General features: G+C 44.7%; 1 protein-coding gene across 8 annotated transcripts in view; it reads left to right on the forward strand.

The window, feature by feature from the left end:
- Window positions 1-20,990, forward strand: part of MICAL2 (microtubule associated monooxygenase, calponin and LIM domain containing 2) — a 177,956-nt gene extending 156,966 nt beyond the window's left edge. For all 8 annotated transcript variants that reach the window (XM_034645367.1, XM_034645368.1, XM_034645369.1 and 5 more), the window contains 4 exons: window positions 197-271; window positions 4,645-4,799; window positions 6,053-7,382; window positions 20,673-20,990. In XM_034645367.1, coding sequence (XP_034501258.1) covers window positions 197-271; window positions 4,645-4,799; window positions 6,053-7,382; window positions 20,673-20,953 — 1,841 coding nt within the window. In that variant the 3' untranslated portion in view covers window positions 20,954-20,990. The remainder of the gene's footprint in view (window positions 1-196; window positions 272-4,644; window positions 4,800-6,052; window positions 7,383-20,672) is intronic.
- The last annotated feature ends 2,712 nt before the right edge of the window (window positions 20,991-23,702 follow it).

Here is a 23,702-nt window from a genome sequence, read left to right on the forward strand (position 1 = left end):
ATGAGTGAGCAAATAAAAAGTTGGAAGTACGTGTCATAGGGGTGGGAAGATGCAGTCCGGAAAAGGAAGGGGCTCGGTCAATTATTATTATCTATAAAATGTGCCATAGGAGAAAACCCCATGGTTATTCTGTAAGTTTAACAGACTCTTTCCCCTGCCCCACATCTCCCCTGCCTCTTTCTTTTTTCCACCACAGCTCTGCAACGGGCCAGTAGCTTCCAGTCTCCAACTCCCAGCAAATACCAGAGCTGGAGAAGAAAATTCCAGTCGAGTGAGTCATGAGCTTTCTGGGAGTGGGTGGGGAGGGGCATGGGCAGTGTCTTCTGCTCAATTCTCAGGGGCAGCTGTTCTCATTCCAAGCATGTCCTCTCTGACCTGGCCTCCTGGATGTTAGGGGCAAGGAAAGAAATAGAAGTTTGACTGTTTCCACTGCTGACTTGAGGAAGCATTTTCCAAGGATGTGGGACCTTTCCTTCTCCTTCAGATCCCCAGTCTGGCATCATGGGGCCTTAGAGCTCTATAGTTGTTCCTGGAAGGGGTGTTAGTAATCATAGGCACCAAGCTTTTTGAAACACAGATGAGGAAACTGAGACCCAGAGCCTCTGTGTATTTTCAATCTGTGCATGGGAATTGGACTGGGGGCATCAGCTGAATGACCTCATGCAATCGTGGGCAAAGCAGTGAAGGAAGCCACACCCACACCCACTCACACACCCATCCATACAAACACACCTGCTTCTTTTTCTGAGCAGGCTTTGATCCCAGCATCCCTGAGAACACGGCTGGGTGAGTGAGGACTAGCGGCTGGGGCGAACGCCAAGGCATCCAGTTCCCACTAGGGGGCGCAGTAACCCTGCTCAGAGTGTCACAGCAGCTGGGGCTGGCCACATTCTCTGTGCTGCCTCCTTTACAGGGCAGGCATCCCCTCCCTGGCCCTCTAATCCATCTCCAAGTCCACCTTCCATCTCCCCCCGCCCCACACTCTCTCTGGGCTTTGCTCTTGGAGACGTGGACCCAGGAAAGCCTTGGGTTAGACAACACTTTCTAAAAAGAGCCATTGTTGAAGTTGGAACAGAGCACTAGTTAGTTGGCTCCTTCCTTCTGAGTCAATGTGGACTCCTGGCCTATGAGTCATTTTCCCAGCAGCCCTCAGACTCGAGGCCCCCCCTTCCTTGGGTTAGGCTGGGATAATGGGTGCCTCCGGAGCTGGACCACAGCTGCACACTGGCAAGCCGCTCCACCTGGGACACCCTGAAATGACTCTGGAATCATCTTGCAGTCCCAGACCCTGAGAGTGACTAGAGAAGGGAATTAATGTTTACGGAAGGCCTGGGTCACTTCATTTCCCCTCCCCCCCTCCAGTACGTCCTCAGATCACAGGAATTCTGCTGCTACGGGGTGGTGCTGGGGGGGTGGCTCATTTGGGTACAGATTCCACCCCGTGCTTCCAGCTGACTTCACTGAGCGCCTGGAGTGCAAGGGGCTCTGCCTTGCCCTCAAGAAGTTCCCACTGTGGGGTGCGAGCAGTGTCTGGTGGGGGCCCCTCCTCGCAGGTTGGGGATGCTGGCGGAGGCACAGACCACTGCTAACCAGCAGCATGGTTTCTGGGATGGGCCCGAGGACCTCGGCGCATCTTTAGTGATCCCAGGTGTCGGTTCTCAAGTGTATATAAAAGCTGGTTTGAGGGCAGGCCTTGCGTTGGGGTCATTTCTATGGGCCTGGCCCAGAGAAGGTGTGCAGTCGTTGTTTGCCGAATGAATGAGTCAATGAGTGAACAAACAGAACGCCTGAACCGAGAACAAGCAGGCTAGACCCGGCGCAGAAACAAATGGAGGCCATGGGTTCCGCCTGCGCAGGCAGCTGCCCCTAGAGGGCGCTCTGAGACTGTGGGAGGCTTGAGCATTGCCTGCGCTCCAAGTTCTGCGAAGCTGCACCCTGGGACCCCAGTCTGTAAAAAATTCTCACAGCCGTCGTTTTGGTCATCTTCCTTGTGCCCAAGAGGAAACCCCAGTGGGCAACCCTCGTCCTACTGTAGTAAGGAGCACAACCGGGGGCACCATCTCCTGGGTCCGTTCCCTGCCCCGTCCAGACCGGGTCTGGCCCCAGCGCCAGGTGGGAGGACAGAGAGAGATGTGTGAGTGCCCTTCTCACCCTCCCCGCGCTGACTGCAGTCACCACCATGACCTCTGGAATCAAGGGGAAAGGTCACCGCCAGAGGGCCCAGAGAAGAGGCTGCTGAGCCAAAGGAGGCTTGGGGGCTGTAACCCAGGCCGCTCTGCTCATCGAGCCCTTTGCATGACGGGACCGGCAGGGCTGGCAGCCCCCGGGACTGAGGCCGCCTGGCCGGACCGTGCCAGGCATCCGAGGAAAACAAGAAGGAACCTGCAGAGAAGGAGCCGAGTTGGTGAATGAGGAATCCCTGGGCCTACAAGTTCGAGGAATCCTGGCGAGGGTAGGGGTATGCAGCCCCCTCGGGGGCAGGTCGACAGCTCAGCAGTGTCTTTACTGGACACAACCTGTGTGCGTGGGAGGAAGAGAGGGATCAGAGTTAGTGTTCAGCTAGCATGCAGCGGTGGCTTTGCGTTCTGCACCGGCCACCGCTTGTTATCCCATTTTATTCCTTCAGCCTCCCTGTGAAGCAACACTAGCCATCCCATTTTTCACATGAGGAAAGTGTCAGGCAGCTGGTGTGGGTGTGAAGGAGGTGGGGTTCCAGGTTCCCCTTTGCCATCCTCTGAGGGAACCCAAAGATATCGGCCGCCTCAGGCAGGTGAGATCTCCTGTCACCTCTCAGCTTGGCTCTGGCCTTCCCCCCCACGCGGTGCATGGAGAACATGCGTGCAGAGGGGCCTCACTGGTGGGGGGTGGGGGGGTCGGGGATTAAAGAAAGGAGAGAGGGAGCACCCCCTGGGTCATGACCTTGTGAACCCCAAGGCTTTCCTGTCAGATTTGGTTCCCAAGGTGTCCCTGGCTCTGTTTCAGAAGGTTCCAGAGAGCTTCTAGGGGGAACAAAGAAGCAGTCTGTTGAGCTGAGGGGACTCTGAGACATGCTGAGGAGTTTGATTCAGGAGACGGCAGAGGGAAAAGAATGAGGGGGCAAGGAAGAGGAGGAGGAGGAATTTGGCAGGAATTTGGCAAGCCAAGGACAGGAAGCAAGGCAACAAGTGACTCACGGCGTTTGCCTTTTTAGGCTCGAACCATCTAATTGTGGGCTGCAATGGGGGCTTGGGTGACAGGCCGGCCAGCTGCCTCCCCCACATCGGCTCCTGGCAGCCCAGGGCCTTCTCCCAGCAGCTTCTTCCTGCCACCCTCGGATCTCTTCCCCTGAGTTATCTTCTCCCTCAGAAGCATTCTGGAGGGCTTCACTTTGGAAGCCTGCAGAACATATGTGTGTGGTGGCCATCTTTCCAGAGCCCAGGACTGGGATACATGCTCTGACACGCTTGCCTGCATGTACAAGGAAAGCAGGACAGGATCCTGAAGAACCCCCCTGTGTAGTCCTCCTGTGCAAATGGGTCTGGAAGGAACTCTTCTTGGGGTGGGGTTGGCCTGGCCTGTATGGGTTCCAGAGGAGGAGCACCTCGTCCGAAGCTTTGGGGAAACTGAGGCCAGGGGATTGTCTTGAGTTAGGAAGTGAGCCAACATCTGAAGGCTGGACGCCCTGAAGAGAAATTCGAATGGGTCAGCCCAGCTGCCACAGGCAGGGAGTCTGACAGGAGTTGGTCCTGGGAAGTCCTGGGGGATAGCCTCCTTGCTGGGAGGGTTCACGGGAGAGCTGGCTGGGCTGAAGGGTCAGACACTGAGTGGACAGTTCTGAAACAGAGTATGGCATTTTCTGAGTCCCTCTGAGGACATAGTATTGGGATGGTCTGCTATAGAAGCAAAGCTTTTGAGATTTTAGATTTAAGGTTACTAGAGGATGCATGTGTGAACACACGAGAGAGAGAGAGAGAGAGAGAGTTGATCTCACAGGCTACAGCTGTCACAATTCAGCAGTTAGGAGACGAATGGACTCCAGCTCCCTCAGAGCAGAATTAGGCCGTCCTCAGGGCCCAGCCACACACTCCTTTCTCGCGTTGCTCTGAGCGCGCAAGCTGCATCTCGTTTGTCCCCTGACCAACAGGAGCTTGGCACGAGGCCCACTCCGTATGCTTCAAATGATTTGATACTCATTATAACCTCCCTCCCTAGTGTTCTCTTAAAATCTCAAACTAACCATCTCGTCTGAGAGCCCCTTGGCGCCCATGTGAGAAGGAAGAGCCCGATTCATTAGCGGGGCCGGCCTGCCCTGCCCACACCCACCGCTAATGGTCCGGAGTCTTGTGGGAAGAGGCCTCAGGTGGTTTATTGACTAAGTGACTTAATGCAGCCCAGACCCCAACCACAACGGCTTTAGGGGAAACTTTAGAGGTAGGCGTCCATTTCTAAGAGACGCCCGGAGACTCCCTGTTCCATCTCTCAGGAACATCCTCACGGGAGCGCGAAGTGCAATGGTTCCTAGACTTTTCTTCCTTGGACCTCCTCTCCCCTGCAGGAGGCTGCCACTCCTCACCCTAGTTGGAGTTTCTCTTAAAACTTCCTCTTTTCATGATAAAATAAGGTAATAATAGCTCTGTAATGAGGAGTGTGTTCTTTCCTTGGTAGGTTTGACACCAGTGAACAACAAAAGAACTATGTCACCTTCAAAGGAACCTGCTCCTCTTTCTTCTTCCTCATTGTCTGCTCCCTCATCTTCCTCGCCATCTTTTTCTTCAGCCAGTGTCCCGGGGAATGCTCTGGTTGGCGTCTCCCTACCTCAGGTAAATGCCCCTTGGGGCCCGCACAGGTGTTAGGAAGGTGAGCTGCCCATAGCCCACCTACTTCCATACTGAACTCTGGATTCTTAGCACTCCTAGGTCACCCAGGTGCAAAGCCAGGGCCATGAGATGCTCTGTCAAAAGTCCACCCAGGCCTTCTTCACTTGTCCCTTTCATGAAAGCTCATCCATCCTGTTCCTTCTCAGCCAGCCCCAGGGCACAGCCCACTCAGCAGACTTTGTGGGGCACAGACTCTGGACAGGACTGTGGTATGCAGAGACGCTAGGATATACGCTCTGCCCTTGAAGGCCTAGGAGATGACCTTGAGGAGCTCACAGCTGAAGAAGGCAGACACAGACTGAGGCTGCCTTCAGTAGCAGCTAAGACTCTTGGAAGCACATCCCCCTTGAACAAAAAATGGTATCACTGAGATACTCAGGTTTGCACTTTATCCTTCAATATGAGTTTATCAAGCCTCTGTTACCTGCTGGACCCTGGTCTAGACTCTGGGAAATAGAGTGCACAAGACAAAAAACATTCATGCTCTGGTAAGCTCCTGTCCTCTGACCTGCCCCTTGGGCTCCAGAGGTCTTGGCAGGGCACAGCCACTTATAGAATTTCCCTATGCTCTTCCTTTGCCAAGGGCCAAGTTCTTGCATGCTACAAATGACTACTTTCTCAGTGGTGCAAGGCATGAGTCAGATTTCAAAAGCTCATTGAAAAGTCCTGAAGGCCATCCTTCTGCAACCACAGCTCCAGCCTGGAAGAGTAACTGTCTCTCCTTAACTTAATAATCTCCAAGGAGGAAGCCTTGGCCTCTTGGTTGTTGGAAGAACATACTTATGGGTACAATGTACCCCCTTAGTAGGGACCATGGCCAAGCCAGCCATGGGGCATCTGTCCTCTCATACACATCTGGCCACTCACAGGGGCAGGCCAGCTCTGCTTGGCCTGGCCTGGGACCTTGTCCATGCCTTTGCCTTCCAGTCCGGCTTCCTACCCACCTAATCCAGCACCCAGCAAAGCCTTTGATCAGTGCTGATACCGGGACTCGAGGCAGATCCCGCCAGGTCCCAAGACAGCCACTTAGAATGCAGAGCAGCCCTTTGAAATCATCCTAGACAGAATTCTTTTAGACTTGTATGTCTGAGATCTGAAGAAAGGAAGGGAGGGGGGCCATGGCTGAGATATGCCTCCCCATATAAACAAATGCTGGGAATTCCTAAACGTCCACTCATTTTGCCCATCCCCTCTAGGTAACAGCTGACAACCTGCCTTCACAGGTCTCAAGAGGTCACTCCAGCCCTTCCACTCCAATCTTTCTGAGGCGTGCCAGAGCCCAAGGGGTACCCAAGGACATGCCCCTGTATCTGCCTCACGGCCAAGTGCTGGAGCAGGCAGAGTACTGCATGGTGTGGCCCGGCGAAGGTGATCTTGCCAGCCCCCAGCTGCCCAGCCCTGCAGAGACGGCTTCTGATGGGTGTCAGGAAGCAGAGGCCCCTCTTGGGGACACCAGAAGCATCCTCAGAGGCCCACACCCCACTGGAGGGCAGGACAGGTGCTTGTCAGACCAAGAACTATCTCCCAGGGCTGGAGAGGACCCAGGGGAGAAGAACACCCGACCCAGAAGGGGAGAGGAGGATGGGTCAGAGGTGGCAAAGGGGAAGAAGCTGGGCTTGAAGAAGTTAGTCCTCACTCCAGAGCAGAAGACCAAGCTGCTGGACTGGGACGATTCCATCCCTGAGAGCGTGAGCCTGGGAGCTGTGGCACAACCTGCTCCGAGAAGAGCCGGCAATGGTAGGGGAGGCCGTGCGCCGAAACCAGTGAGTCCCGTGCTGCCCTCACGGACAGCAAAAGAGACCCCGCCCACCCAGGGCAGGGCTCAGGAGGAGCCGGGGACCCCAGCTGAACGGGCTCCACCCAAGTCCCCACTTTGGCTCATAGCAAATGCCATCCGAAGGTCCCTGGAGCCCCTCCTCCCCAACTCGGAAGGTGGGAGGAAGGCCTCTGCCAAGCAAGAATCAAAGACCTCGCCCACCAGACAGCCGCATGCTTGCATTCGCTCGTTCAGCCTTCGCAAAACCAGCTCCAGTAAAGACGGCAACCAGCAGTCCCCGGGGAAAGACATGGCGAGCAAGGCCTCAGCCTTCTTCTCCCTGGGCTCCCCACCTGCCAGGGCTGCGCAGCCCTCGTACCCTAGCCCTCCTGATCTTGCCCTCCGCACCCATAGTTTGCCCAACCGACCATCCAAGGTGTTTCCTGCACTCATGTCCCCACCCTGCCACAAGATGGAAGATGTCCCCACACTCCTTGAGAAAGTGAGTTTGCAAGAGACCCTCCCAGATGCTTCTAGGGCTCCAAAGGAAAAAATCTCTCTCTTTCCCTCCCCCACACTCAAAGATAAATCTTTTGAGAGTTCCCTCCAAGAATCCAAACAAAGAAAGGACCTTCAGGACCTCTTTAGCACCCCCAGGGGGGCAGGGAAGCCCGTGGACAGTGCCCAGCCTCTGGAGAAGCTGGTACAGCCTTTCAGTAGGACCTGCCTGGGGCCGAGGGTCCATCCTCCTTCTCCAGACAAAGACGCAAGTAAGTGGCTTTTTCCTAACAAAAGTCTGCAGTTCCTGCTGGGCAGTTAGTCATTCTTACCCGACTAACAACAGCCATCTTTCACTTTCTCCTTCTTTCCAAATTAATTTCTGATGAAAGTAGGAAAACTTGAATTTGAAAAACCAAGAAAAAATTAAGTTTGAAATGATGTTAGAGAGAGTTTTGAAAAAGACAAAGAATCAACCATAACCTCACTACTTTCCCACTCATTATTTATATGTGGCAACTTTTACTAAGCTTACCCCCAAAATTGTATTTTTAAAAATCAATATATCATAGCTATTACGACAGCACATCGTTTACATAAATGTGATTTGATGGCAGTAGACTATTGTTTCTAGTGGAAATGTTTCACTAAGTAAATATTTTTTTTTAGAAAACAGCTGTTTTGTTAACTTATAGATATATGAGTATATATAAATTATACATATGAATATATTTGTATTTTACATATGGTATTGGATGAACATTTTTATGCATATAGGTTTTCCTTTCCTTTGAATTATTTTCGTTTGAGGTTAGGTTCCAAGAAATGATGTTACTGGATTATAGATGCAAATATTTTTAAGATTCTTAATTTGCACTAGCGAATTGTTTTTTAACAGTATGGCTAAAGGATACATGGGAGTTCTCTGTGTTGTATCTTACAACTGCATGTTATAAATATGAATTAAATGGAGGGAAGGGTACCAGTTTATATTTCACTGCTAATGTATGAAATATTTTTTTTCACCATACTGTCACCTGTATTGAGTACCACATTTTCCAAACATTGCTGTTCTACTAGTCAAAAAATGGTGCCTCTTTTAAGCTTGTATTTTTTTTATTTACTGTTTAAACACACTTATGTATTTTGTTACCAATGGAAACTTAGACTTTTTTGTATTTAAAGCTGATTGTAATTTTTTAAATTATTGAATTAATTAATATATTAAAGAATTGGAATAATCCAACAATACAGAAATATCTGAAAAAAAAAAAGTAACATCTATTCTCTGCCCCCTCTTCTCCTTACCAAAGTTTTGGTATATATCCCTAGAGACAGTTTAGTTAAACAGTCACATGATTCGTTTTGTTGTTGTTGATATTTATTTGATGGCTTTAAACAAACTGTGATTCTCCTATCCCTATTTTTTTTAAAGATTGTATTTATTTATTCAAGAGAGCGCGAGCAGGGGGAGGAGCAGAGGGAGAAAATCTCAAGCAGACTCCCCGTTGAGCGCTCCATGTGGGGCTCGATTGCAGGACTGCGAGATCATGACCTGAGCCAAAGTCAGACACTTAACTGACGGAGCCACCCAGGAGCCCCTCTTATCCCTGAGCAACTTTGTTTTTATTTATTTTGTTAACTTTTTTCTTATTTACCTTTTATTTTAGAACTTTAGTTTTCAAGTGAAAAATCCGTTTCCTTCTTTGGTGCCTTAACCAGAACGCTACATGGATTAACAGGAGACTTTATGTTTAGTCAACTCAAGATAAACACAAACAGGCTGGAGTTTAGCTACATCCTTTATGCCCCATCGTAAACTTGAATGTTTTGCACATTTTTGGATAGCTAATACATTCACGTGATTTAAAATAAAAGGGTACAAAATGCACAAAATATATCGTCCTATCTCCCTGCCCCTGAGCCATTCAGGTCATGTCCCTGAGGACAGATGGGATCCTCAATTTCTTAGGCATTCTTGCAGGTCAGTTCATGCATATAAGAGCAAATTTACATATTATACTCTTTTTTACATTTTACATGTTTTATTATACTTTTAATTTTACCTTGGAGAGCACTGCATATTAGCCCGTAAAGCACTTTCTGTTTTACAGCCGCACCGTATTGCCTTGTGTGGGTGTAGCTGTAGGTAGCCAGGCCCTAGGGTGCAAGGTTCTTTCTGGTCTGCTGTTGCACGCCGTGCTGCAGTAATGAACGGGAACGTAGGCCATTTGTCACACGTGGAAATGCTGGAACAAAGGATCTGTGAGTCAGGGATTTTGATGGCTGCTGGTTCAGCGAAACACGAGGGCAGTGGTTCCCCGGTTCCACCAACCAGCGTGCTACCCAACGTTTTTCTTAATCATTGCGAATCTGATAGGTGATTATCTTCTCATATGTTAAAAAGTCATTTGTATTTCCTTTTCTGTCAGCTCTTACTTCTGTCTTTTGCCCGGTGTTCCGTTGGATTGTTGGTGTTTTTCTTAATGATATGAAGGGATTCTGTTAAAAGGGAAATTTAGCCCCGATTTGGGATAGGAATGACAAATATTTTTATCCAGCTTCTTGTTTGTGCTTAACTTTGTGTATGGTGGGTTTTGTCATATAAAATCTGTATTTATATGGGGTAGGTATAAGCAGTTTTCCTTTTACGGCTCTTAGACTTCATGTAATAGTTCAAAGAGAGCTTCCTCCAAGTTTAAAGAAGAATTTTCTTATAGTTTCACTTCGTCTTTTTCATTTGTTTTAAACTTTTTTACATTTAAATATTTATATCAGGAAACTATCCTAATATCAAATGTGAGGTATGGACCCAACCCTGTTTTTGTTTTTGATTTAAGCTGTCTCCCTGGTTATTTTAAAATAATTTAGTGACTAACCCATCTTCCCCTCTCTTATGTGAGATGACATCTTTGTCATGTATCAAATTCCTGTACTTGGACTGAATTCGATACTGTCCATTATATTCTGTTGAGTTGTCTGTTATGTATCAGTACCACACTGTTTTAATTATTTTATTTTATATATTTATGCCTTTTTAAATTTATGTATGTATCGTCAGGTAGGAAGAGTTTTCCATGATTGATCCTCTCTTTCAAAAATTTCCTGGTTCTTCCTGCTTTGTAATTCTATATGAATTTAGCACCAGCTTGTCTATGTACCCCAAAAATCCTGTGACTAGTTTTATGGGATTAAATTTATAAACAAACTTGGCGAGAGTTCACAACCATATAATACGAATTGCCTTTCCATTTGCTCTCTTTTGTGACCCTCCTCCAGAATATTTTTAACTTCACATCTTACAGGTCTTGCATATTTATTAAGTTTATTGCAATGTATTAGTTTTTATTGCTATTGTAAATAAAATCCTTTGATCCATCTCCCTGCTATTGTTTGTGTACCTGAAATCTGATTTCTGCATAGTACTTCTGCTCCCATCCATTTTCCTGGATTCTCCTTGCTTATAAACTCTTTCCAATGGCTTCTCCCGGGTCCTCCCCAAATATGCAATCATAATGTCTGTAAGTAATGATAATTTTAGGGCTCTTGGGTGGCTCAGTCGGTCAAGCTTCTGCCATCAGCTCAGGTCATGATCCCAGGGTCCTCGGATCAAGTCCCACATCGGGCTCCCTGCTCAGCAGGGAGTCTGCTTCTCCCTCTCTCTCTGCCCTTCCCCCCGCTTGTGCTCTCTCTCACTCATTCTCTATCTCAAATAAATAAATAACGTTTTTTTTTAAATGGTAATTTTACCTCTTGTTTAAAAGATGTATACCTCTAATTTATTTTGTTACCTTAGTTTCTTTGGTTTCTAGAATCTCCAGAACAATATCAAATAAAAGGACTGATGTGGTTTCCTTATGACATTCCTAACCTTAATGAAAATGCGTCTCATTAATGAGAATGTTTTCCCAGTTAAGCATGATGCTGGCTGGCTTATGGGTTGACCAGGATAAATTTAAACACTCTAAGGAAATTGCCATCTAATCCTGTTTTATTGAAAGTATTTTAAATCATGAATGGATGTTGAATTTTATCAAATGTCACTTCAGTGCCCTTCAAGATGATTGTATGATTTTTTTCTCCATAGTTTGACTAATACCATGAATTACATAATAAATTCACTGATATTGAACCATCCTTATATTGCTGAAATGAATACCATTTGGTCATGATGTCTTACTATTTTAATATTCTTTTCTGTTCTGTTTGCTAATATATTTTTTAAGATTTTTTTTATTTGTGAGAGAGAGCACACACAGGGGAGGGGGCAGAGGAGGAGGGAGAGGGACAAGCAAGACTCCGAACTGAGCACAGAGCCAATGTAGGGCTAAATCCCAGGACCCTGAGATCATGACCTGAGCCGAAACCAAGAGTCAGAAACTTAACTGACAGAGCCACCCAGGCGCCCCCTGTTTGCTAATATATTTTTTAAGATTTTTGCATCAAATTCATTAGTAAGATTGGCCTTTAGTTCACTTATTTCATATTTATATGACTTCCATGTATGCTGATTACAATAAGCGGGGTGAATGTGTTTTTCTGATTTACTTATCATGGAGAACTGTTTCATTTATATTTACTAGGGGATGGTATGACTTCCTTGGAACAGAATGAGAAGGTTGAGAAAGGATTAGGTTCAGGCTGACCAGCTAGGGAAATAGTGTGCTGGGCCCATCTCATGGAAGAGTTTTGTGTTTCTCTCAGGTGTTCTTAGATCGGTATTCTAAGAATGTAAAGATTTTTACCTACCCTATCAGATTAGGCCCATCAGTTTCCTTTTATTTCTGTGCCCCTGCCCAGCCCACCAACCAATCATAAACGCACACAGACACACACACATACACACATTGACATTGCTCTCTCCACATTTAACTTGGGGGTACACTCCCATGCAATGGAGAGAAAAAACAGTATTCTAATTGAAAATGAGAAACTCAAAACGTGTGTGAATGGAAATACCTCAAATTTATGATCACTTGAATGAATCGACTGAAATTTAATTTTTCTTGTTTTTATGACAAAACTTTCTGGGTCAATTAATAATATATATAAACTTCTCAGGGTCTTTAAATTACTTAGGGGCGTAAACTGATTTCAAGCACTTACCAGTGCCAATTTTATACAAACAATTTTAACGCAGATTATCATTCTTGTATAGAATTAAACAAGGCACCCTGAGAACGTTTTTTTATTTTTGCATCAAATCTTTATTGCAGTATAAAACAGATGCAGTAAAGTACACAAATATTAAGTACACAACTGATGAATTTTTGTAAAGTGCATATTTGTACAACGGCTCTGAGATCAAGGTATAGAAAATCAGCCCTTAGCGGCTTCCGCCAGGCCTCTTCCCACATCTATGTGACACCCCACGAAAGTGCTTACCCTCTGACTTCTGCAGAGGGGTTACTTCTTGGGTTACTTCTACAGGTTTTTGACTTTATAAACATTGACTCTTTCAGTAGTATGGTAGGCAGAATTCTCAGAGGGTCCCATGTTTTCTGCCCTGTAGAATCTCGTCCCCTTGATTCTGGTGGGAATGCGAAGAGGATGGATCTCACTCCCATGATTAGGTTACCGGATTTTGCAAACGTAATTAAGTTCTAAACCAATTAACTTTGAGTTAATCAAAAGGGAGATTATCCTGGGTCAGCCTAACCTAATCGGAGGAGCCCTTAATAAGGATGGGGCCCTTCCTGAAACTCGCAGGGTGAGAAAGGTAAGATCCTGCTGGCCAGCAAGAAGTAAACTGACACTCTATGAGAGGCCCTATGGCCAGGAGGCCTCTGGGAGCTAAGACGGACCTCCAGCTGGCAGCCAGCAAGAAAACGGGCCCCATCTCCTACACCCACCAGGAACGGAATTCTGCCAACAACCTGGATGAGCTGGAAGAGAGCTCTGAGTGGCAGCTGAGACCCCAGTATGGCAGACACCTCAACTGCAGCTTTGTCAGACCCTGAGCAGTGGACCCCGTTGAGCCATGCCTGCCTGTGCTTCCGATCTATACACTGTGAGATGATAAATGCATCTCGTAGGTGCCGAATCTGACTTTATTGCTTCCACAACAACAGAAAATGCAAGTCTATATTGTGCCTGGCTTCTTCCGTGAAACATTATTGGGGTGTGGGTGGGGGACCCATATTATTCTGTGCAGCAGTGGTTCACTCTTCTCCTTGCTACCTCTTGTTCCCTTGCGTGAATATGCCACAATCTCCATGTCCATTCTGATGCTGGGCACTTAGGTGTTTTCAGTTGCTTTTATGGTGAATAAGGCTGCTTTGAGCCTTCTTCGACCCATCGTTTCTGTTGGCTGTTGCCAAATATAAAGCCAGTTGCTATGAAGAGTGTTAAGGACGGATTTTAATTAATCATATACTATTGCACCAGAAGAGAGAGTCCAATAGGAACTGAACTCACCTCTGATTTTTATAGAGGTGGCTGGGTGCTTTACAGGGAGACTGAGGGAATAGGGAGGGGCTGACCAGAGGCTCAGCAGCGTCAAGGAAGTGAGAAGTTACAAAGGCTCAGTCCATATAAACGCTGATTAGGCCAGTTACGTGTGTTAGCCGGCAGTTCTTGAAGTCAGGATTCCGTCTTCCCATAGAGACTGGGAGACAGAGGTCCTAGCCTTCTTGATGATCACATTTCAAAGGACTGGCTTTCAGGTCCTTGGGAAAGACGTTCTTGAGTGGTAGAAGATAGCTATACATCTCAAAGGGATGGAGGAAGGATTCTCATTTAAAGCCCTTTCTAGTAACTGGTCTAAGAAAGGGTAGTCAGGGACCTATCAGCGCGAGTAGCCTAGAACAAACACTAAATTCCTTTGTCAGCTTTTGAGTTTTCTCAGGCAGGTACTTTTTCTTCCTACTTCGTTCCATGTAGGAAGAAGTGGGTGGGCTAAATAGTTTAAGTGGCGAGTCTGTAGTTTTTACAGGCCAAGGTTGAGTCCTAGCCAAGAAGGCTCGGAGGAGCTTGCCTAGAATTTGTTCAAAGACAGAATCTTTGTCAGTATATGCGTGGAAGCAGACTTGATAGGTCATGGGGTAGGCATGAACATGGTTTGCTTAAATAGACACTGTCCCACGGTTTTCAAAAGTGGTTGTACCAGTGTATACACACTCGGGCAGGAAATGAGCGCTCCCCTTGACCTCCATCTTTGCAACACTTGACAGTCTCAGTTTTGTTTTGTTTTGTGCTTGGATGTCACCATTTTTATGGAGGTATCTCATTATTGTTTTTAATCTGCATTTACCCGCTAATCATGTGGCACGACTTTTCACATGCTTATTTAGATATTCTCTTGTGAAGTCTCTAGTCAAGTCGTTTTGCCCACACTTCCATTTGTAGACAGCCCTTTCCTTATTGATTTGTAGTCTGTAGATTCTGGGTATAAGTCCTCTCTGTCAGATATACATATTATAAATATCTTCTCCCACTCTCAGACTCACTTTTTCATTCTTTAAAGGTGAAATATTAATAATAAGCTTTTATAAATAAACACTATACTTATTTTAATGCAGTCATATTTATCAATATTTTCCTTTATTGCTGGCCTTGCACCCTGGTAATGAGACCTTTCCCTACTCTGAAGTCATAAAGATGTTCTGTGTTACTTTTTATTTTTTTTTTTATTTTTTATTTTTTTAAAGATTTTATTTTTATTTATTTGACAGAGATAGAGACAGCCAGCGAGAGAGGGAACACAAGCAGGGGGAGTGGGAGAGGAAGAAGCAGGCTCATAGCAGAAGAGCCTGATGTGGGGCTCGATCCCATAACGCCGGGATCACGCCCTGAGCCGAAGGCAAACGCTTAACCGCTGTGCCACCCAGGCGCCCCTTGTGTTACTTTTTAGAACTGTGCCTTTCAATAGGGCAGCCATGATTTCACACTTGAAATGTGGCTAGTGTGAGTGAGGAACTGAATTTTTAATTTAATGTTAAAAAATTTTCAATTTAAATATTCAATCAATGGAAAATATTCTTCTATTAAACACAAACCTTTTGCTTTTTGAATTACATTTTACTTTAACCATTAAAAATGTATCACCTAAACAGGGATGTATAAAACATGTACCAGATTCTGAAGATTTAGTATGAATGAAATAATGTAAAATATCTCAATAATTTGTATATGACCACATGTTGAAATGACAATATTTTTGAAATTTGGGGCTAGATAAAATATATGTTTAAGACTAATTGCATCTGTTTCTTTTTACACTTTTTAATGTGGCTACTAGAAAATTTTAAGTTACATGTATGGCTCATATTATATTTCTATTGGACAACAGTTATGGAAATTTTATTATTTTACCTTTCACAGTTTAGTCTACTACCAAACTAGGATAGATTTTTGTGTATCCTGTGAGGTAAAGATGTATTTAATTTTTTATGTTATCCACTTGATTCAGCAGCATTCATTAAAAAGGCTGTCTTCACCCACCCTCTCACCCCCCGTCATTGCTGTAATACTTTGTCATAAATTAGGCAGGTCTGTTTTTGGACCTTCTATCCTGTTCCACTGATTGGTTTGTCCTTGTGCCAGAGTCACATTGTTTTCATCAAGTGGTTTTATAATAAATCTTCACAGCCTGTAATGGGCCCTCCACTTTGTTCTTCTTCAAGACTGTCTTGATTATTCTTAGCCTTTTGTATTTCCGTGTGACTTCCAGAATCAGTAAGTCGATTTCCACAAAACTATTTTCTGAACATTTGACTGGGATTACATCGAATCTATAGATAAATTTAGAGAGAATTAATACCTGTGCAATATTGAGTCTTCAAGTCCGTGGACATGACACCTCTCTAAGCCTTCTTCAGTTTCTGTCCATGTTTTGTGGTTGTGGTGATCTTGCACGTTTTCATTAGATATATTCCCTGGTATTCATTTTTTGGTGCCGTTATAAATGATAGTCTTTAATTGATTAATTTACAGACATTTGATAGCTTTAGAATAATGAGTCTTTTGATCTAAGAATATACAATGTTCTTAGTCCTCTATTTAGCCAGATTTCCTAAAATTCTAGCTATAAATCCTTTATCAGATATTTATTCACAAGTATTTTCTCCTAGTTATGGATCACCTTTTTATTTTCATCATGACATCTTCCAAAGAATAGGAGTTTTTGGTTTCATGAAGTCAAATTTATTAATTTTTCTCTTTTATAATTTGAGTTATATTTAAGAAATCTTTGCTAAACCCAAAGTCACTAAGAATGTCTCCTGTGTTTTCTCCCAGGACTTTTTACAGTTTTTATTTCAGGATTAGATCTATAATCCAACTCTAATTAATTTTTTATAGTGAATAGAAGTGAACTTCTTGGGTTCAGTAATTTTCTAGAATGACACAGAACTCAGGGAAACACTACATTATATTACTTATTTTATATTATGAAGGATAAAATAAAAGAAGCAGATGAACAACCTGATCAAGAGATGCATAGGGCACAGTCTGGAAGAGCCTCAAGCCCAGGAGCTTCTGTCCCCGTGTACCACCCTCCCAGTGTGCAGAAGGGTCACCAACCCAGGAGCTTTCTGAACCTAGTACTCTAGAGATTTTTAGAGAAGCTTTGTCACATAGTTATGATTGATTATTAATTTATTTTCCAGTGCCTTCCCTATCCCCGGAGAATCAGAGGTAGGACTGAAAGTTCCAAGGTGTAGTCATGGCTTGGTCTCTCTAATGACCAGCCATCTTTGAGGACCTCACCAAGAGTCACTTTATTAGAACAGAAGGTGCTCCTATCACAGGAAGTTTCAAGGGACTTGGGAACTCGTCACTCAGAATGACAAGCATTTCAGGAGCTCTGTGTCAGGAACTGGAGTCAAAGACCAAATATTGGTGGGAACAGGGGACAGAGACCAAATTATATATTTCTTATTATTTTACACTATCCTGCAAATAGTTGATTATCTTTTAAAGAAGTTAAAAACCAAAAAGGTAATTATTTTATATTTACTATTGGCGGAGCTTTTCATTCCATGTGTTATATCCGTTCTGCTACGGGACTTCTTTTGACATTTTTCTTATGTATGTCTGCTAACAACAGATTATCCTAAAGCCTTTATTTTTTTCTTCATTTTGAATGGATCATTTCACTGGATATAGAATTATAAACTGACAGACTTTTCTTTCAGCATTTTAATGATGTTTCATTATCTCTTGGCTTATTTAGGTTCTGATGAGATGTCCATGGACATTCTTATCTTTGTTTCTCTATATGTAATATATCATTTTTCCTTGTCTGCTTTTAAGATTTTATCTCTATCTCTGGTTTTCAGCAAATTTATTATCATGAGCCTTGCTATGATTTTCTTTATGTTTACCCTGCTTGTGGTTTATTGAGTTTCTTGGAACTGTGCATTTACAATTTTCATTAAATTTGTGTGATTTTCAACAGTATTATGTCAGTGACTTTCTCTATCTCCCGCTGTCTCCTTCTGGCACTCCAATCGTGTGTTTTAGACCACCTCTTATTATCCCACAGATCACTGAAGTTCTGTTCAGTTTTTCAGTCTTTTTTCCCTCCGTGTTTCACTTTGGATAATCTCTATTGCTATTATTATTTTCACAGACAAGTTTCCTCTGTAATGTTTAATCTACTATTAAGCTGATCCAGTGAAATTTTCATTTCAGGTTTTGTATTTTCCATATTTATAGGTTCCTTTTAGTTCTCATTCTGTTCATGCTGTCTTTTTAAATTCTTGAACAGACTTATAATAGTGATTTTTAAATCCTTTGCTAATTCCATTATCTCTGAGTCTGCTTTTATTAACTGAGTTTTCTCTTGGTGATGAGCTCATTGTCCTGCTCTTTTGCATACCTAGTAATTGTTTTCTGGCTGCTAGGTTTGGTGACTATTACATTGTAGTGTGTCTAGCCTTTGTTTCTTCATTTAAAGAATGTTATATAAACAGTAAAAATGTTTGGCAGACAGTGGTGTAATTTGAAGATCAATTTGTTTCTCTCAAGGTTGTTTTTAAGCTTATTTGGGGCAGTTTATAATAACCTTTACCCTAAGGCTAATTTATCCCTATTACCAAAGTATGACTCTTCTGTGGCCTCTATTCTAATGCCCCCCAAAGTTTGTTCTACCCTCGCTGGGTGGAACTTGAGCATTTCCCAATCCTGTAAAAAGTTTTAGAGGTTACTTAGCCTGTCACTTCCCAACAGTCACTGGCCCAGCCTCATGCAGTTTCTCTCTACGCATCCAAAGTTTACTATTAAGCAATAGACTCAAGGGGACTTCTGTGCTTATTCCTGACGTGCTTTTTCTGCATCGCTCTCTCCTCTACCCACCCCACCCCCGACACATCCCAGCTGCCTCCACTCACTCAAACTCTGATCTCTGTCTTTTCAATTCAACGAACCTGCTAGATTGTTTAGGTTCTCCCTACCTGCACTGTGGCCTGGAAAGTGCCTCTAGGGAGGAAGCTAGTGTGATTGTAGGGCTTCATTTGCTTCTTTTCTTACCGTTATCACACTTCTGCACTGCGTGTTGTCCAATGTCTGGAAATAGCTGCTTCGTATATTTTGTCCTGACTTCTAATGCTTTGCGGTGGGAGATCAATCCCAGAATCAGTCACTCCATTTTAGCCAGAGTGGAGCAATGCTGCCAAGTTTTTTTTTTTAACTTTGCAATTGAAAAATAAACTTCTAGAATCAGTGGTTCTGTGGTAGAAGAGAGTAACGGGGAAGAGATTCAGAGGTAACTATATATAACGTTTGCCAGAAGTTTAAGAAATGCATTATATTTGGAAATATTTTTTCTCGATTTCAAAATAAGATTCAGTGGAACTATTATATTCATTTTTGAAAATTACTACTTTAGGTTACATACTTCTCCTGTACAATGAAGGTTAATTAGGCAGCGTTGTTAATATTGCAGTATTGTTGACTTGGATCAATGATAACGATGAGGCAGTTGCTGCTGCTACTGATGGTGGTGACAACGAGATTTATTTAGGCACCTCCAATGAACCAGGCACTGTGTCAGGCTCTTTCCATCGATTACCTTTACTCTTCCACTACAGTGCTGCAAGTTAGAAGTTATGAGCTCCAGAAACTCAGGGAGGTAAAGTTAATTCCTCAAGCTCACACACTAAGAAGTGAACACTCCGTAACTACATTACCCCGTGGTAACCTAGTAGCTGGAGCCGGAGGACAGTCTGAGCTCACCACCAACGGTGCCTCCTTCCATTACTAGGCTGCCCTCTGATGCTCTCTTCACCTGAGCTTTCCCATCTGGCAAATTGTAGTGGGAAACAGTTAACTCCTTCCCCAGGGAGGCTGTGCTATTATATAGATGTTTTGCATTATTTTGCTTTGAATAACAGCATATGTAAATGTGCTCCCGAGGTTAAAATTACCCTTATTTTTTAAAACTTGGCCTCTCCCACTGGGGTAAACAGTTGAAAATTACGGGGAGGAAAAGGCAGGCTGGAGAGAATGTGAGTCACTTGGAATTGCTTCTCCTTCCCCCTCCCTGCCTGACCATATTTCTATTCGGATATAAGCTGCCACGGCAGAGTAAAGATTCGTACATTTCCTCTCATGGCGTCCCCCAGATCGTGATAGCCAGCGTCCGGCGTGGGTTAATCCAGACATGACTCATTAACTCTGCATCAGGGTGACGTGCAGGGGCAGATGTTCTCGCTGAGAAGAATAAAAGCCTCCTGTGGCACCTGGAGGACTCTACCACACACGGTCCCCAGCCAGACCACAAAGAGATTCTAGTGAACACGGGCCCTTTGCTGCCTCCAACCGTCTACCTCTTGTTCAGAGGTTGGCGTATCTCCTGGACTTCAGCTCTCCCCTGGGCCCTGCATTGTTGAGCCCTCCCTATCTTCAACTGCCTTTCCTGGCATTTGAATCATCACTTCGATGATGTGATAATATCTGCAAGTTGGGAAAATAAAAGTGGCATTTGTTTAGCCATAATTAATGAAATATTTATGTTGCATGAGACTATGTGATAAAACCTTAGGCTTAGAGTCCTTTTGCTTCTGATTACATTTGGGATTTTTTTTTCTATGACCAGACATTCTGACGCCAGCTCTTTTACACTGAGCAGATGTCATGTAGTAAAAATGGGTGCCAGATGCTGTGAGCCACAGAAGGGCGATTTGTTTAAGAGCTGGCTCTGACTTTTTTGCATTCAATTACTCTGCAAAACGAACCCTTACACGAGCATTTAGGTAACTCAGCTAACTTCAGACAAGCATTTTAATAATAGATTTCATCTCTGAATGCATTCTAAGCAACACACCATATAAATGGTGTTTAAGGAATTAATTGATTTCTGCATAATACCTTCTTTTTTTTTTTTAATATGAAAGGAGAGCTGCAAAGCTTTTGGCAGGGACCCAGAAATGTAATTAACGTGGATGGCCAAATTTTCAGTTGCCCTTAGGTACTGCCTCCTCCTGCTCACGGCAGGTGCAGCGAGGGAAGGGCAGGGAGGAATGGAATGATGGTAAGAAGGGAGGAGGGAGAAGCAGTTTTGGGTCATGAAGCAGGAAGAGGCACTGGGATTTCAGTGAGTTCTCCTGTTCCCGTTTCAGATCCGAAACACGTACCTGTCCGAGCACAGGTGACAGCGGCCACCTCTTCGGCCTCTTGCACCAGCTCGTCCTCTGCAGATGAAGATTTCCATCCCCAGCCTTCCTTGCGGTCAAAGGTAACAACAGGTGGCAGACCAAAGAGGGCCTTGGCTTGTGGGACCCGTTTACCGTCCAGATTTCAGACCCAGTGTGGACCCCAGCTGCAGTGGTTTCCTCAGGAGGATTGCGTTTCATTGCATCTGACAGCAACCGCTTTTTACCTGGAACGCCCCAAGAATTAGCTTCTTTTTTTTTTTTTTTAACTTTTAGAAGCTTGCCTTTCTCAGAGACTCCAACTGGCAGGGAAAAAAAAACAGACATATTTACTTAAAATCATTTGGTGACTGCATCTCTTAAAGTGAGTTTAATATGTGGTCCAACAAGCAAACCATCGAAAAAATTACAACAAGCAGATGCATATTTCCCTGGGGGATACACAGCTTCATTTAAGAAGCACTAGAGGCAGATTGCATGGAAAATGTTATGTTTATTCTAATCAGAAATATGAAATGAACCATGCAGTTGCATCTAGACGTGGATACTCCGAGGGCCCGTGCTGTGGAAGGGACTCGCTGCGTGCTGGCGAGGGAGATGGCCGTTCTCTTTGCTTCATGAACGTGTTTCTGGAAAACAATTTCAACTACTCCCATACACATAGATTTTTAAAAATGCAAACCTTGTTACACGTCTTTAAATGTGTCTGTGTGTTCCATACATGAAGACACATCCCACAACCAAACCTTACCCTTGTTTTCGTGATCCACTGGGGCTGGAGCATTTTCGCTGGGACTGAGGGATGAATGGTTGGACCTAAAATGCTTCCCAGGAGAACAGAGAAGCAGTTCACTGTGCTAACAGTGTTTATTTTTTGGAGCAGGGAGGATCTGAGGAGAAAGGGAGAGAACCAAATTTATTTACTTAGACTGCACTTTTCCATATCTGGCAGTAGGAACTTTGGCGTCATCTCAAGTCACTCAGGGGTTCCAGCTCCCCACGGCCCAGCTTCGAGCAAGTCAGGAGGGGCTGGGACATGGCATGAGAGTGTGTGGGGTGGGGGAGAGGGAGGGAATGCGAATGAAAGAGAATATGTCTGCGTTTCTCATTTCTAACTGTGGGCATCCCTGATTAGTTCAGTAGTCAACACAAATGAATTTGGTGTGTTACGTTGACTCCCGGGATTTCTTTCCTGTCCCTCTCATCCCTTTCAGTAACCTTGACTTAAGTCTGTATTCAAATGAATACAGACATTCATCAGCCATTCTAAAAGCCATTTCAACACTTAGGGAGAATAAGAGAATGGAATGGCCCAAACACATCAAAGAGCAAGACCATGAGATCTAGGGCAGACCTTGCANACATTGATTCCCGGGATTTCTTTCCTGTCCCTCTCATCCCTTTCAGTAACCTTGACTTAAGTCTGTATTCAAATGAATACAGACATTCATCAGCCATTCTAAAAGCCATTTCAACACTTAGGGAGAATAAGGGAATGGAATGGCCCAAACACATCAAAGAGCAAGACCATGAGATCTAGGGCAGACCTTGCAAGTAGCTCCTTGTCCTCCTGCTGGCCCAGAACAGAGCCTGTCAGCACTCAAGTTTGCAGCGTGGCAAAGCTTGCCTGCTTCACCTGGCTTCTGACCACTCTTACAGGAAGGGAAGCTGGCCAAAAGTTATTTCTTTTCTACTTCCCAAGGGCACATCCTGAAGGAACGAGGGTTTTCCCCGCTCTGGTTTCTTTATCCCTTCTGTCCCATACAGGTGTGTCCCCAGCCCCTCGGCACAGAGCCCATGTCAGCTCGAATGAACCTTTGCGCAGGAAACCGGAGACAGGAAGTGAACACTCCACCCCTTCCCTTTGCTTTGGCCCTCCCCACCACCTCACCTCCCAAAGCCAGGCCTGGACCTGGGAGAATGAGGCAGGCACTCGTCCTGGGTTCTGCCCAACCTCTCCCTTTCTCTGTCCTTTGTCTTTTCCTTTCTCACCCCAAGCCTCTCTCTGTGCCTCTCTGTGCTGTCATTGCCACCACTGAGGATATAACGACTGTGCCTGGCACATCATAAGACTGGCTGAGCGTTTGTGAACAAATCATCTTTTCTATGTCAACATCTTCTAATAAAAGGCAATAGCGACTTTCTTTCCTCCTCCAGGTTCTGGTTTGCTAACTCTTGATAAAGCACGAAGGGTTTGGCAGCTCTGCTGTTCGGAAGTGTTAAGATGGTGTGATGCTGTCGAGGCATGCCCCCTTGAAATTAAATGGTCTTAATTTAGGAGGAAACCTTGATATTTCTATAAGGCGGGGGTCCTTGATGTGCCCGTGCAGTATTTGGCATAGGAAAGGCCGTGTAGACCAGCTGAAAACGTGGATGCTGGATTCAGACTACCTGAGCTAAACTCTTGGCTCTACCAATGACCGATTGTGCCATCTTGGGCAAGTTATTTAAGTCTAAGATTTGATTGCCTTATATCCATAATGTAAGTGTAATTGGAGGAATAAATGATTTGATACATGTGAAGTAATCAGTGTAATATCTGCCACATAGCATGCAGGATGTGCTGGCATTTATTATATAAATTAATAAAATGGGAGCTCAAGGGGTATTTGTGAGTCCTTGAATAGAATGAGTTAGACAGTCTCTGGGCAAGAGCTACCGGTGATCTCCACCATGCCCCTCTGCCCTAACCTTTCCAGAAAGTCCTGGCTGCCTAATGGTGGGGTTCCACCCCCCCCCCAAATGGCCCAGACCCTCTGTTCAGAGTGGTTGACAGCCAATCTGGAAGTTATCTCGTAGAAATAGAGATGATATAATATGGAGTAAGTTTCAGTTCTGAGAGCTGAAATTTCCTTCTAAGGATGAAAAAGAGAATTATAGAAAAATGAAATTTCATCAAGACAAATGTTTTCACTGACGATCTGTAGACACCCTGAATTCTCAAAGCTGGCTGCTTCCCTGGGGTGTATGATGGTCTCCCCATCCAGCATCCATGAG

Source organism: Ailuropoda melanoleuca, chromosome 16 (genome assembly GCF_002007445.2).
Source record: "Ailuropoda melanoleuca isolate Jingjing chromosome 16, ASM200744v2, whole genome shotgun sequence".
NCBI classification, from domain to species: Eukaryota; Metazoa; Chordata; class Mammalia; order Carnivora; family Ursidae; genus Ailuropoda; species Ailuropoda melanoleuca.